A 16,468-nucleotide genomic window follows, 5' to 3' on the forward strand; every position below is an offset into this window, starting at 1 on the left:
ATCCAGCTCTTCGGAGGTTGAGTGCGTGCCCAAGATACAGCACGCATTTCCTCTCAGGACCGCGACACTGAGGCGCTGGAACAGGAAACTGGCCGCTCTTGAGTCTCTAGTTTTCCCAATGAGTTTCTCACTGACCTCCTTTAGGAACTTAAGTGCACATTTACCCCAGGCGCCCAGAGTCTCAGAGCCTCTCGGTACGAACCTGTAACAACGTTCTAGGTCCCTGTACTTGTTAGTTTTCTGGGTCTCCCTGAAGGTGGCCGCCCCGCCTCCCTCAGCTGTACTGGAGGTAGATATGTATCAGCCATTGTAGTCGCACACGTGTAGTCCTACACGACCTGCTTACCATCCCTCCATGGCGTCAGGGTGACTCCGTCTGGGCGTTTGTTACTGTTGTCAGGTCTGCACAACTGAGGTTCCCTTTGTGCTAGACTGTTACAGGATGTTTCTTTTATCGTGTTATTGCGTCGCATCAGAGTATAAGTAGTGGTACTTAAGAGTAATGCTTTCTTACTAAATGTTACAAGGGGAACGACTTTAACAACCATGCGGGTTGTTAACGACTCACACGGCGTGGCTCGTCCGGTGGCGGGAATTCTGTTGGCCAATCAGAATCACCGGGCGAGGCAATGAGTACAGGTCAGGACAGGGGCAGGGCAGTACTCGACACTCTTCCACCCTGTCGACATGGCCTAGTTGTGTGACCAGCCGTATGGCGACATTGTGACGAGGTGATCCACTCTCTTCTGAAATACGACCCGTGGAAGATGGTGACTGTCAACGCCGTAGGGAGTGTTAGACATCTTCCGTCGACATCAGGATGATAATATTGAGCCACGAGAAGGTAGAAAAGTTCTACAGACGATTGCGTTAGCTGTATGTATATACCGTCGTGTCAGTGTAGTTGGCTGAGGGTCTCAAGAACTGTCTTGCTATTACGTAGTGTATACAGGCAAGAGAAGTAACAGGGTTCGGAAGAGAACTATTATCACTACTGAGTAATGCTGCTCTCGTTGTTATTGTACTCAATATATATAACTGTACATCTAATGTACAGTGTCCAGTAATTTGTATATATAACTCGACCTATAAGATACCCACTTTTTGGGGTAATATAAATATCCATGATAAAATTTTACCTATATTTTTATTTTGACCTTAGTCAGGGCTCAGTTATGTACGTGTGTCGCACCTGACAACAGGTCAGAGGTCAGGCTGAGGAGGGCGACACCTGACTAAGTCAGAGTGGATGTAATCGACAGTTCGGTCCCAACAACCCTGCTGAAGCCAAATTTCTCTTGATGATGTCATTGACTGCTTCATGTCTGCCAATCTTTCCCTGTGTCTTAAGACAGATGAGACCATGGCTGCCGTATTGGTCTGCCCGTGCATGGCCACTGATACACCGGTGCTCGGTGGAGATAGGGGCGGCAAGGCGCAGAGCAAAACCAATACTTAGGGTCAGATGGTCCAGGCGGGTGCCCAAGGCGGAATTAGGAACGTCCTGCCAACAGGAAGTCCCCGGCATGGGGCGCTTGCACAGCTAGAAGACGCGCTCTGTCCTTCCCGGAAGCTGCCACCAGCAATGATGTGGCGATGTTCTACACTATGAGGCTATCCCATTTCACCTGTTTGTAGTCTGGTAAAGTTAGTCGAGGGTGAGAGTTGGCAAGTGCCAGTCCGCTCGACTGACCGGCACCTTCCGCGAATTTGGTATCATGAATCCCAACAGAGTCTCTTAGGTATTCTGGTAGTATTTCATTCACTAGGTCAGTTGAAGCACTGGTCGATGATAAGAATGCCGGCAATGCTAACTGTGTCGCCTTGCGAATACCTATTCCCCCGAGTCTAACTGAGAGCGTTGCTTAGCCCCCTTAGCAGAGAGAGAGGTTTAGCACTTTTTTGGTTGTTGATTTTAGGAGCACATCATATTCCGTTAATTTTGGGTTGTCGAAGGAGGGAGCACACCTGAGGAAATAGGTAAGTCTGGGCAAAGCCAGGCACCTTGTAAGAAGGTACAAAGCATCGTGGGCGTCCAAAGCCCCTATTCTTCCCTCCATCCTCCTCAGATCGTTCAGCTTTTCTTGAAGGATTACCTCAATGGCGCTCGAGCCCAGAGGTGCCCCTAGCAGCACACTGTCGGTGGGAGCGATCACTGGGGCTCCTGGCAACACGGTTCGTACTGCATCTGTGATGGGTTGGCTGGATGAGATGATTTCACACTTTGATGGATTTAGGGTGAGTCGTGACTCCGCTTCCTTAGATTACTCTCCCCAAGCTGTAGATCCCCTGCCAGGGGCTCCTGTGTCCCTGCCGGGGGGGGGGGGGGCTCCTGTGTCCCCTGCCATCGTCCAGGAACCAGACGTTGAGTTCGCTCGTCAACCTGGTTGTGTGATATCAGAAGTGATGTTGAGTGCAGCTGGATGTTTACGGTATAATTATACTTTCACAATTTACATAGGTCATTTGCAAAGTTAAGAGCTGCGCAAACACTAGCTGAATGCACGGTGCGTTCTCAATTATAAGTTCTAGATTGCGTGCAGGCTTCACCGCGCTAGAGGCAGGCACCGTCTCGCCAACATCTTGAGGTTATCTTGATGATTTCGGGGCTTTAGTGTCCCCGCGGCCCGGTCCTCGACCAGGCCTCCACCCCCAGGAAGCAGCCCGTGACAGCTGACTAACACCCAGGTACCTATTTTTACTGCTAGGTAATAGTGGCATAGGGTGAAAGAAACCCTGCCCATTGTTTCTCGCCGGCGCCCGGGATCGAACCCAGGACCACAGGATCACAAGTCCAGTGTGCTGTCCGCTCGGCCGACCGGCTTCCAAGCATGATCAAAATCTCTCCCTCCTACCCTAGTAATATGTCACAAATGAATTAAGAACCAGGAATGATGTCTGGAGTACACTTTGAGAATTACCTGGAGTTGAGTCTGGGAGTTCGATCCTCCATGTCCCGCGCGGGGCCAGGGTCGACGTGTGGTAACTTGGTTCAACAGGCTGTTGCTTAGAGCGGCTACCTATCCACTACAACACAGTTAATGCGGACGTGTCTAATTTTCTCTCAAATTAGAAATATTGCCGCATTAGAAATATTGAAGTATTACGCAACTTTAGAAATATTGAAGTATTGCGCCACTCTTTTTGCTGGCAATATTATGTTTAGGATAATGAATAGCCGTGGATGTCTGATGTATTCTGATTGTACCTTTGTACACACACTTCCGATTGTACCTGTGGCACCTCTACTCTTTTACAGGGTCTCTTCTGCGTTTTTATAATTCCCTCTGGCTGTCTGTCCTCATGTTAGTTCATTAATGTATTATGCGCGGTGTATTTTACTGCTGTTTAGAATATACTTTTCATAACAGGTGGATAGTAGTGTCACCATCCCCCGGTGTCACCATCCCCCGGTGTCACCATCCCCCGGTGTCACCATCCCCCCCCCGTGTCACCATCCCCCCCCCGTGTCACCATCCCCCCCCCCGTGTCACCATCCCCCCCCCCGTGTCACCATCCCCCCCCGTGTCACCATCCCCCCCCCGTGTCACCATCCCCCCCCCGTGTCACCATCCCCCCCCCGTGTCACCATCCCCCCCCCGTGTCACCATCCCCCCCCCGTGTCACCATCCCCCCCCGTGTCACCATCCCCCCCCGTGTCACCATCCCCCCCCCGTGTCACCATCCCCCCCCCGTGTCACCATCCCCCCCCCCGTGTCACCATCCCCCCCCCGTGTCACCATCCCCCCCCCCCGTGTCACCATCCCCCCCTCCCGTGTCACCATCCCCCCCCGTGTCACCATCCCCCCCCGTGTCACCATCCCCCCCCCGTGTCACCATCCCCCCCCCGTGTCACCATCCCCCCCCCCGTGTCACCATCCCCCCCCCGTGTCACCATCCCCCCCCCGTGTCACCATCCCCCCCCCGTGTCACCATCCCCCGTATCACCATCCCCCCTGTGTCACCATCCCCCGTGTCACCATAATTGCTACCAGCACCACAGAGGACTCTCGTGTTCCCGGGAGCGTCATCATTCGCAAATGATGTCAGAGGCGGGGCAAGAGCTCTCAGCAGGCGAGGCAAGAGCTCTCAGCAGGCGAGGCAAGAGCTCTCAGCAGGCGGGGCAAGAGCTCTCAGCAGGCGGGGCAAGAGCTCTCAGCAGGCGGGGCAAGAGCTCTCAGCAGGCGGGGCAAGAGCTCTCAGCAGGCGGGGCAAGAGCTCTCAGCAGGCGGGGCAAGAGCTCTCAGCAGGCGAGGCAAGAGCTCTCAGCAGGCGAGGCAAGAGCTCTCAGCAGGCGAGGCAAGAGCTCTCAGCAGGCGAGGCAAGAGCTCTCAGCAGGCGGGGCAAGAGCTCTCAGCAGGCGGGGCAAGAGCTCTCAGCAGGCGGGGCAAGAGCTCTCAGCAGGCGGGGCAAGAGCTCTCAGCAGGCGGGGCAAGAGCTCTCAGCAGGCGGGGCAAGAGCTCTCAGCAGGCGGGGCAAGAGCTCTCAGCAGGCGGGGCAAGAGCTCTCAGCAGGCGGGGCAAGAGCTCTCAGCAGGCGAGGCAAGAGCTCTCAGCAGGCGAGGCAAGAGCTCTCAGCAGGCGGGGCAAGAGCTCTCAGCAGGCGGGGCAAGAGCTCTCAGCAGGCGGGGCAAGAGCTCTCAGCAGGCGGGGCAAGAGCTCTCAGCAGGCGGGGCAAGAGCTCTCAGCAGGCGGGGCAAGAGCTCTCAGCAGGCGGGGCAAGAGCTCTCAGCAGGCGGGGCAAGAGCTCTCAGCAGGCGGGGCAAGAGCTCTCAGCCGGCGGGGCAAGAGCTCTCAGCCGGCGGGGCAAGAGCTCTCAGCCGGCGGGGCAAGAGCTCTCAGCCGGCGGGGCAAGAGCTCTCAGCCGGCGGGGCCAGAGGTCTCAGCCGGCGGGGCCAGAGGTCTCAGCCGGCGGGGCCAGAGGTCTCAGCCGGCGGGGCCAGAGGTCTCAGCCGGCGGGGCCAGAGGTCTCAGCCGGCGAGGCCAGAGGTCTCAGCCGGCGGGGCCAGAGCTCTCAGCCGGCGGGGCCAGAGCTCTCAGCCGGCGGGGCCAGAGCTCTCAGCCGGCGGGGCCAGAGCTCTCAGCCGGCGGGGCCAGAGCTCTCAGCCGGCGGGGCAAGAGCTCTCAGCCGGCGGCGCCAGAGCTCTCAGCCGGCGGGGCCAGAGCTCTCAGCCGGCGGGGCCAGAGGTCTCAGCCGGCGGGGCCAGAGGTCTCAGCCGGCGGGGCCAGAGGTCTCAGCAGGCGAGGCCAGAGCTCTCAGCCGGCGGGGCCAGAGCTCTCAGCCGGCGGGGCCAGAGCTCTCAGCCGGCGGGGCCAGAGGTCTCAGCAGGCGAGGCCAGAGATCTCAGGAGACACAAAAGCGTCCTGGCCTCAGCCTACTGTAATGGATCATTGGCCAACCAGCAGCGCATGCAGTACCTCGCAGCCCCTTGACTTGCTACAGACAATATTACCGCCAGTGACCTCCTCCTCCAGCCCTTGCCACTCCTACAAGTTCGCCTCGAGTCGTTTAGCTGATGGGCGATTTAGCGGCCTGTTAAATCGGGTGCTGGAGGACGACAACAGGAGACTGATGAGGGTAATCTTGGAGCTCTTGCGGGTTCCATCGATCCTCCCTTCCGTCGTAAGACTTTGACAAGTTCCACTGTTGGTTTCTGAGGGTGTTCCGTACGCCAGCGGTTATGGTGGTGTCCGGAGCGCGCTCAAGAGGGTGTATCTAGGGGGGTATTATAGTTCGAACTCTATTTCAAGTGTGTAGACGATTAACTGAAGCTCTGACGGTGTCAGAAACGCCGTGTGCTAGAGAAGTATTGACGGTGACTCTTTACCTTCTCCCTCCCACACATCTTGCTTCATTGATGGTGTGTTAGCATGAACGGCCGTATTCCAGACGCAGTCACTGGAACACTTCCCATCTGTACTGTTGTTGTCTATGAACAGCTGTCTGCAGCCCGTTCTATCCATTTGACACAACGCTCAGAAGAAGGTGTACTTGAATGCAAACATAACCAAACCTAGCCCAACCCTACCCAACTTAACCCAACCCGACCCGACCCGACTCAACCTAACCTAACCTATCGATCCACACACAGAAAACGTGAATGCCTGGAAACCGCTGTGATTTACAGTATCCCTTTCTTTGTCCGTTTGGGGATTTTTGACGTAAAAATGGGGTTTACTGTTTGAATGGACGAGAGGATTTGATAGTGAATGTTTCTTAATGCAGCCACGATATCGTAAACTCCACTCAGTCTGTCGGAAAATCCGACACCATTTAATAATATCATACAGACAGGTAATATTGCTGTGTTGTATAAACAAGTTACCCATAGAAAATGTAACTTGTAGTGGAATTTCCGTCTATAGAAAACGGGATATCATTACCACATACTATTATAAATTCACCACCTATTATGGTGGGAATTATTCTTAAATACATTAGTCTTTGGACTTTACCATCATAAAAACATCTCATATAAATTAACTTAATTATCAGAATTAAAATAGAGTAAATGTGACCCTTCTATCACTTACTGTCATCTAGACAATGTAGACCAGTTGCGTCAGTGAGGAGGGAGTGGTCAGCAACCATTGTTATTGTACTTGGACCAGAGGCGTGGGAGCAATTCGGCTCCTGTTAATTTTACTTGGACGAAGTGTAATGGAAACCAAAGGTGTACCATCATCAACACGCTGTCAACAAATACAAGTTAAGTGTTCTGCCGAAACCCATTTATCTATCATTTGTGGCCATTAATGTCATTAGATAGGGTGAACCGGTTAGAATACGAGATCGCCTCATACAAAAGGTAATTAAGCCTAGGTCTTTATGGTTCCTTGTACAGTGTTTTCTCTGATATAGCTGTCATATATTAGGATTCTGGCTTTACAGCTAGCGCCCTTTTGACAGGTCAAGACGAGGAAGCATGCTTTATGTACCAGTTACTGGGTGATGGAAGCTACCTCAAAGAGGATAATTTGGTGTCTACATCCTGGTTATACCTGGTGGACTAAGGCCTGCTGTACAATAAGATAAGGAACCTCTTCAATGTATGTAGTCTAATACTGTAGTTTGATTGGCTGCATATATATAAATTCAATATAAACCCCCCCTAATGTGTAGAGGATCGATTTGTGAGATTATTGCAGAAATACAGTCCACTTATCATCATACAAATTGCTATCGAAGTATATAAATTAACGTAAATATAAATTCATATAAATTAAATAAATATAAATCTCACAGGTCGGTTCCCACACAGTCCAGTGGTGGTGTGGTGAACCTTGTCAGCCGCTGACAACAGTGTTGGTAGCCAGCACACTGTGTAACTCCAGTGGAGGAGTTACTCCAGTTCCGCTTTCTTGCTCCAATGTTGACCAGACCACACACTAGAAGGTGAAGGGACGACGACGTTTCGGTCCGTCCTGGACCATTCTCAAGTCGATTGTCTGACGCTCTTACTCCAATGTTGCTGCAATTTTATAAATTTTATTCACTAGAGTGAGTAAGAATTTTCATGTTCTTGACGTCTATGTTTAACGTAGCGACTCTCTCCTTCAACTACGGGCTCACCATAGCCCGTGCTACTTGGAACTTTTTGTTCCAGGTAGCGAATCTTATACATCATCATCTCTCCTTCAGTATATTAATGTGGTAACATAACATATTTATTACATTTATATAGGAATGTTATGTCTAAAAATTCAGAATGTCTGTCCGAGGCTGGAGACCAGGAGCTAGATTCACGAAGCAGTTACGCAAGCACTTACGAACGTGAACATCTTTCCTCCATCTTTAGCGGCTTTGTTTACAATTATTAAACAGTTAATGAGCTCCGAAGCACCAGGAGGCTGTTTATAACAATAACAACAGTTGATTGGTAAGTTTTCATGTTTGTAAACTGTTTAGTAATTGTAACCAAAGCCGTCAAAAATTTATGAAAGAATACGAATTTACGTTAACCTAATATGCCCAATAAAAAGTAGTAATGTGTTAATAAAGTTAAAATATAGAACATAAAAATTTGACAAGTGAATGAACTCGAGGATACTAAAAGTGGTAAAGGAAGATCAGGTTAAAGTTTGTGGTTCACCCAGAGTTGGTTTTGTCTGCAGGAAGAGAGCAGAACCCGAAGCCAGTTCGAAAATGGTGACATTTCCCGACGAATAATTCCTACCTGTTGAACCCGATGTTTTGACCATAACCCGCCAAACACACACCGACACTACGACGTTGGTACAACGTTCGAACAAGTTGTAACACCTCCTAACCAGTTATAACAACCAATATAGCAAGTTGTAACAACGTTCTAATACGTCATAAACACGTTAAGCCAAGATGTAACAACTTTATTACAAGTTGTAACAAGCGAAAAATAGAGACAGTTTCGGTTTGTGTTTCCAGGGAGGGCGCTTGTCCCAGCCTCTTCCAGTTGGCCGCACTGAATGTTCCTAAGTACGGGATCCGAGGTGTCTTTTATTTAGCCTATATACAATGCCTTGCATCTTTCGCAGGGATCCTGTGTACAAGACACGAGTTCATAACTCTGAGTGTGGTGCCGGTTGGGCTTCGTCGTAGAAGCAATGGTGAAATGTATTCGTATCGCGATTACAGATACGGTACGTCACTGTAATCATAAGAGGGTTATGAACCTTTGGTCTGCACACACGTACAAGTTTGCTTGTAATTGGTGCTCTCTCTACTTTCAGACAACCATAATTGAATGTTATTTATCTATCTGCATATGAATGTTGTAGGTTAGCGACCAGACGCTTGCGGCAAGTCTCGCGCAACTTTACGAATTGTGATTGTATGGTGAGTGGCATAGGGTGGTTGGGGTCTAACCCCATTATCCGTTATTTTAGTAGGAGTGTCACCTGGTCTTGGGGCCTGGTCGAGGACCGGGCCGCGGGGACGTTGAGCCCTGAAATCATCGCAAGGTAACCTTACTCTGTAACCAACAGCTGGAAGGAAGTATTGAAATGTGGGTTTGATTGTCCATAGATTTTTTCAACTGAATACCTGGCTGTACTGGGGAAAAAAAAAAAAAAAAAATGTACTGGGAGAGAGAGAATGTGAAGGTGAATGGGAGAAGGGAGACAGAGACCACCTACAGCGTGTATTATATATATATATATATATATATATATATATATATATATATATATATATATATTATATGTATATATATATATATATATTATATATATATATATATATATATATATATATATATATATATATGTATATATATATATATATATATATATATATATATATATATATATATATATATATATATATTATGCGAACAAGCCTGAATGGTAATATATATTACCATTGTGTGTGTGAAATGGTAATATATATTATATATATTATATAATATATATTATTATAATAAATATTTTTTTATTAGCAGTAATACTAACTGCTAAGTCCCGCTGTTTCCTCATGCAAGACGCGGTCGTAAAACTTAATTGCGGATATAAAAAAAAAAATCAAACATTAACAAAATTAAATTTTACAACACTTTCAGAATGTCATATGAGAAGGACGTTACCTCCAGGCTGCACTCACCTTCACTCCACATATATAGACGTTAAAACAATTCCGAGTGCAAAGGATCTATTGGCTTAGAAAAATTAGCGATTTATACTTTTTGTGGGAAACCAGTTTAGATAATTGAGCTGTGATCAGTAACTGACCTTAGCCAGGACACAGCCCACCTACCTGTACCTGTGTACTGATAGGTGAACACACTCACTCAGGTGAGTGTGTTCAATGTGATGTAAGGAGATCCCTGGAAACACAAACCGTAACTGTCTCTATTTTCCGTTTGTTACAACTTGTAATAAAGTTGTTACATCTTGGCTTAACGTGTTTATGACGTATTAGAACGTTGTTACAACTTGCTATATTGCTTGTTATAACTGGTTAGGAGGTGTTAAAACTTGTTCGAACGTTGTACCAACGTCGTAGTTTCGGTGTGTGTTTGGCGGGATGTACTCTAACGTCTCGCCCTGACTGGGGATTGAATCTTAGATCAGTAGGTTGAGAGACAACGTCACCATATGATAATGTATCGTTGGCATCTGCAAATGCTGAACCATGTATACTTTATACTTCTATGCCGATGTTAGAATGCTTGACTTTAAGATGGTGTGATCAATGCTGTTGAGTTCATTCAAGTGTCCCTTACGAAACATGTGCATCATTTCTCGATCCTAATCGTTTCATTTTGTAAATAATTTTGAGCTCCGAGACACTTGGAAGTTGTGTATAAGAATAATAACCCGAGATAGAGATCGATCTCGCAGTTTCCAAATTCATAAACCATTCAATATTAACTAAGCCGTCTAAACCGAGGAAAGATATACAGGTCTCGCAAGTGGAGACTTAAGTGCTTGATGGATCAGGTCGTGACGGGGATCCCGGGGGTTAAAAAGATGACGGTCGACTGGCGCTACGACGGGTCTGGGGGGGGGGGAAGGGGGGGCTCTTACCCCCTTCGTTAAGGAGATATTCATGGTCCAATTTGGGAAGAGCAATCAGAAGTGGTGGGAGGCCATCCCTTTGTCGCGGGGAGTCCAGGAGAGGAGTCTTGGAGGCTCTGTGACGGGTGGCGGCTCTGTGACGGGTGGCGGCTCTGTGACGGGTGGCGGCTCTGTGACGGGTGGCGGCTCTGTGACGTCTGGCGGCTCTGTGACGGGTGGCGGCTCTGTGACGGGTGGCGGCTCTGTAACGTCTGGCGGCCCTGTGACGGGTGGCGGCTCTGTAACGTCTGGCGGCCCTGTGACGGGTGGCGGCTCTGTAACGTCTGGCGGCCCTGTGACGGGTGGCGGCTCTGTGACGGGTGGCGGCTCTGTGACGGGTGGCGGCTCTGTGACGTCTGGCGGCCCTGTGACGGGTGGCGGCCCTGTGACGGGTAGCGGCTCTGTGACGGGTGGCGGCTCTGTGACGGGTGGCGGCTCTGTGACGGGTGGCGGCTCTGTAACGTCTGGCGGCTCTGTGACGGGTGGCGGCTCTGTGACGGGTGGCGGCTCTGTGACGTCTGGCGGCTCTGTGACGTCTGGCGGCCCTGTGACGGGTGGCGGCTCTGTGACGGGTGGCGGCTCTGTAACGTCTGGCGGCCCTGTGACGGGTGGCGGCTCTGTGACGGGTGGCGGCTCTGTGACGGGTGGCGGCTCTGTGACGTCTGGCGGCCCTGTAACGTCTGGCGGCCCTGTGACGGGTGGCGGCTCTGTGACGGGTGGCGGCTCTGTGACGGGTGGCGGCTCTGTGACGGGTGGCGGCCCTGTAACGTCTGGCGGCCCTGTGACGGGTGGCGGCTCTGTGACGTCTGGCGGCCCTGTAACGTCTGGCGGCTCCGTGACGGGTGGCGGCTCTGTGACGGGTGGCGGCTCTGTGACGGGTGGCGGCTCTGTGACGGGTGGAGGCACTGTGACGGGTGACGACGGATCGAGCTCCTGCTCTTGAGCCCTGCCTTTCAACCATCGGTAGTTAATGCAGTGACTCTCTTTCTTGTCCCCCCCCTTATATTTAACTTCAAAATAGTGGTTTGAATTAGCTTCAACAGCTTCATTGAATCCGACCCACACATTTACAACTCTCGAAACTAAAAATATCCCTTCTGACACCTTGTAAACAATGACACGTGTGTGTTCTGTTTACAATTGTATCCCCTTGTTCTACTCCTCGCTGTATATATTGCATTTTTGTCTACCTGTCCACCTAGTATCTTGTAATTAAAAAGCATTGCTAGTTTATATATATATATATATATATATATATATATATATATATATATATATATATATATATATATATATATATATAATAGAGTTCATACATTCTTGTACAGCCACCAGCACGCGTAGCGTTTCGGGCAGGTTATCTTGAGATGATTTCGGGGCTTTAGTGTCCCCGCGGCCCGGTCCTCGACCAGGCCTCCACCCCCAGGGAGCAGCCCGTGACAGCTGACTAACACCCAGGTACCTATTTTACTGCTAGGTAACAGGGGCATAGGGTGAAAGAAACTTTGCCCATTGTTTCTCGCCGGCGCCCGGGTTCGAACCCGGGACCACAGGATCACAAGTCCAGCGTGCTGTCCGCTCGGCCGACCGGCTCCCTAATCGGCCGATCAGGTCCTTAATCCTATTTTTTTCCTGGAATACGATTCGCCAAATTGTTTGAACAATCAGGTACACATTCACTGCTGGGTGAACAGAGGCTACAGTGAAGGATTGGCGCCCAGTCAATCCTCCCCGGCTAGGATACGAACCGAGGCCAAAGTGGTCGCGAAGTACCGGGCGGGTGTTTTACCACTGCGCCACGGGGACGGGGACACAAGAGACATCATGTATCCGGTGTGGTGAGGCCCAGTTCCCTCAGTCTTTGTTAATAGAAATATTAATTTCTTTTCTTAAAGATATTAAATAAAGAAATATTAATTACTTATATAATTAATATATATTTTTAAAATATTAATTATTTCTTAATTAATTATCTTAATAGAAAATAAGTCCTTTTACCTCAGGAATGAACATTGCTTATTTTGTATCCTTTACTTGTTTTGTGTTCATGTTCATGTTTCCTGATGAACAACTTGTTCATCAGTGGGCTGCACAAGGAAGGGAAGGGAACTATCAGGGGGGAAAGTGCCAAGCCGTTACGACTATATAGCACTGGGAAGGGGTCAGGATACGGATTTGGGATGGGACGGGGGATGAAGGAATGGTGTCCAACCACTTGTGGACGGTCGGGGATTGAACGCCGACCTGCATGAAGCGAGACGGTCGCTCTACCGTACACCCCAAGGGGTTGGACGGGTTCGACAAGGAATGGACGCAGTGCTGGGAACGGCTATCAGTCCATGTCGTGCAAGATAACCACAGGATGAAATAAACAGGATGTTTATTTCATCCTGTTTTGTATTTGAGGCATTTTTTTGAGATATATACAAGAGTTGTTACATTCTTGTAGAGCCACTAGCACGCGTAGCGTTTCGGGCAGGTCCCTGGAATACGATCCCCGCCGCGAAGAATCGTTGTTACAACCAAGTACACATTTTACCGTTGAGTTAAAGAGAGGCTACAGTTAAGGATTTGCGCCCAGTAAATCCTTCCCGGCCAGGATACGAACCCATGACAAAGCGCTCGCGGAACGCCAGGAGAGTGTCTTACCGCTACACCACGGAGACCATTTTGACTCTACTTCCTAGCGTGGTAACCTTGTATTTGTCCAGGAGAAATACTATTAGCCATTTCTTCTCTGGAGAGCATCTAGTTCGCCTTGTAATGTGTTCTTGTCCTTCGCTCTTGAGAGTCGGCCGGATATCTTAGATCTGATAACAATGAGCTCACTTCCCTTGAGGTACTTCACTTATATCCTCTCTCCGTGTGATATCTCTCTCACTCTGACTCTCGTTATCTTCTCCCTGATGCACCATCTGCCCAGCTCTCTCCCTCGTGTTGTAATCTTGTCAGGGAACTCTTAATCAGTTCTCCATTGGATCGATGTTGATGCTTGGCAACAAAATTTATCTCAAACAGTTGACTAAGATGCATCTGGGAACATCCCTTACGTAGGTTCGAACCTTTATCACGGCCCTTGTGGATTTGTTCACATTTAATCTTAGTGTTCAACGAGGCTTCTTTTAATCCGTCTCGCTATTATCTTACAGATAATACTTGTTAGCGATACCAGTCTGTAGTTCGCTGGCTTCTGTCCTCGTTATATATAGGTAGTTCATTAATTTCCAAATTTCAGACAGTACAGTTCCTTTATTTTTATTGAGAAGTTAAAGACTAAGACAAGGGGGTACACACAGTGCTGCAGCTGCTTCTTTTAGCATCCCTGGTGAGACCTTGTATGGATCTGCGCCTTGCATCTCGTCCACTTCCATCTGTTAATTTTCTTGTTATTTCTATTTCGGTCAATCTTTCTTCTTCTGTTCTTTTTTTTTCATTAGGAATCGTAAAACCTTGAGCAGCTCTGGTTCTGTCTAAGTTTCTGGGACCTTTTGTTGAGTCGTACACTTCCTTATCTCTCCAAGTGGCGCCTTTTGTTGAGTCGTACACTTCCTTATCTCTCCAAGTGGCGCCTTTTGTTGAGTCGTACACTTCCTTATCTCTCCAAGTGGCGCCTTTTGTTGAGTCGTACACTTCCTTATCTCTCCAAGTGGCGCCTTTTGTTGAGTCGTACACTTCCTTATCTCTCCAAGTGGCGCCTTTTGTCGAGTCGTACACTTCCTTATCTCTCCAAGTGGCGCCTTTGGTGCAGTCTGGCCAATGGTAATTGTTTATTTGTTCAGGTACTCCTTATTACGTGGCTGTATGGTAGTTAGGGCTGGTCCTTGACCTTTGGACGTGTTCTTGTCCCGCTGCTGTTCTCCAAGCTCAGGTGTGTTCATTCCTCGCCTGGGTGTGTGGCGTGGTTCTCTCTCCTGGGCTCACTGTAGTTCTTCCATGCTGTTTTGTTTACCTTTTTGTACTTCTTAAGCATTCTCTTAAACCATGGGCATTTTCTCTCATAGCTCCTTTGTCTCATTTATTTCCAACCCGTTCTCGCACTTCCTTTAAGTCAATATTGGCTTATTTAATAGGTGCATATGTGACATACTAATTGATTGTGAATATTTTAGTTTACCTTGAAAAGCTTCATTGAAAACACCGACCTCACCTAACCTTCTTAGTATGTTAAGATAAGCATCTTATTGCTTCTTATTTACAATTATTACTTAACCTATCAACGGTATAGGTTAAGTAATAATTGTAATTAAGAAGCAATAAGATGCTTATCTTAACATACTAAGAAGGTTAGGTGAGGTCGGTGTTTTCTATGAAGCTTTTCAAGGTAAACTAAAATATTCACAATCAATTAGTATGTCACATATGTACGTATTAAATAAGCCAATATTGACTAAAAGCAAGTGCGAGAACGGGTTGTTACTCAAATAAATCTAACTACAGCATCTTTGTTTTTTTTTCGTTATCAAGTACATCATGTCTTGTAATGTTTTTTTTTTCTCAGAATTCCATTTCCATGGTAGTTTCTCGTAAGAATTCTCTTATCTCTATGCTATATAGTCGTAATGGCTTTGCGCTTTCCCCTGATAATTCCCTTCCCTTATCTCATGTTACTCGCTTGTATGGAATACGTCTTTTCCACTCTACCCTTCTGTAGTACCGACCACATAATGAACTATATAACAATTGCGTAATCATAGACTACTGAGCAATGGTCACTAACACTCCCACTGACATTTCATGTTCACTGTTATCTATGTCCATTTCGGTCTGTGAAGACTAGGTCGAATCTTGCTGGTTGCTCTTCTCAAGAGCAAGTACGTTTATCGAGACAATAAAGTATATCTCAAAGGGATAGAGTAGCTTGGGCTATTTCTACCCTCCTCTACTCATCTCTGTGTTTCCTCCCTAGAATTTTTGTCAGGTAGTTCCTTTCTGTAACTTCTACCAGTTTTGCTCTCCATGTCTCGTCTCGGATCCATCGATTTCTAGTCAATTTGATCGTGAATGAAATTTCCTGTTACTAGTAGCGTTTCTCAAGGGATAATTCGCCTACATTTGTATGATATATATGCAAGTTCTGCCGACATTCTTATTTTCTGACCAGATCTTTGGGGGGTTGGCTGGGGGGGGGGTTTATCGCAGCAGCAACCACTTTCAACCACTTTAACTTCCTTCGCTGAAATGATTCATGCAACTTAGTCTGCAATATTACTCTCCTTATCTTCAATATCTTATCTTCTGATCTCTTCAAACTTTCTCTTGGCCACGTACATGTCACATGATTGGTTGTCCCAGAAAGTGTTTGACCAGCCACATGTCACATGATTGGTTGTCCCAGAAAGTGTTTGACCAGCCACATGTCAGGTGATTGGTTGTCCCAGAAAGTGTTTGACCAGCCACATGTCAGGTGATTGGTTGTCCCAGAAAGTGTTTGAACAGCCACATGTCACATGATTGGTTGTCCCAGTAAGTGTTTGACCAGCCACATGTCAGGTGATTGGTTGTCCCAGCCACATGACCATTGAGAGAGATTTGGGTGATGGAGGAGAGTATTAGTTTGGCAAATAAGGGAAAGGCTGGGTGGGAGTGATAGAATAGGGGAAGGTTTAGTGAGAGAAGGGTTATAGTGAGAATAAAATGATGGAAGGGGTGGATTGTGTGAGAGATTCAAGTGGATGGAACAGAAGAGAAAAATAGTATGGGGGATAAGTTCCAAGTGTATGTGCGTGTGTGTACTCACCTAATTGTGCTTGCGGGGGTTGAGCTCTGGCTCTTTGGTCCCGCCTCTCAACCGTCAATCAACAGGTGTACAGGTTACTGAGCCTATTGGGCTCTATCATATCTACACTTGAAACTGTGTATGGAGTCAGCCTCCACCACATCACTTCCTAATGCAGTCCATTTGTCAACCACTCTGACACTAAAAAAGTTCTTTCTAA

At 48.0% G+C, this 16,468-nt stretch overlaps 2 protein-coding genes across 2 annotated transcripts; both read left to right on the forward strand.

Annotated features, from left to right (window-relative positions):
• Positions 1–4,043: 4,043 nt before the first annotated feature.
• On the forward strand, positions 4,044–5,432 carry LOC138359049 (circumsporozoite protein-like). The gene has a single exon (XM_069317743.1). It carries the CDS (start codon positions 4,044–4,046, stop codon positions 5,430–5,432), a length of 1,389 nt encoding a protein of 462 aa, XP_069173844.1.
• Positions 5,433–10,524: 5,092 nt separating this feature from the next.
• Positions 10,525–11,475, forward strand: LOC138359050 (loricrin-like). The gene has a single exon (XM_069317744.1). It carries the CDS (start codon positions 10,525–10,527, stop codon positions 11,473–11,475), a length of 951 nt encoding a protein of 316 aa, XP_069173845.1.
• The last annotated feature ends 4,993 nt before the right edge of the window (positions 11,476–16,468 follow it).

Source organism: Procambarus clarkii, chromosome 88 (assembly GCF_040958095.1).
Source record: "Procambarus clarkii isolate CNS0578487 chromosome 88, FALCON_Pclarkii_2.0, whole genome shotgun sequence".
NCBI classification, from domain to species: Eukaryota; Metazoa; Arthropoda; class Malacostraca; order Decapoda; family Cambaridae; genus Procambarus; species Procambarus clarkii.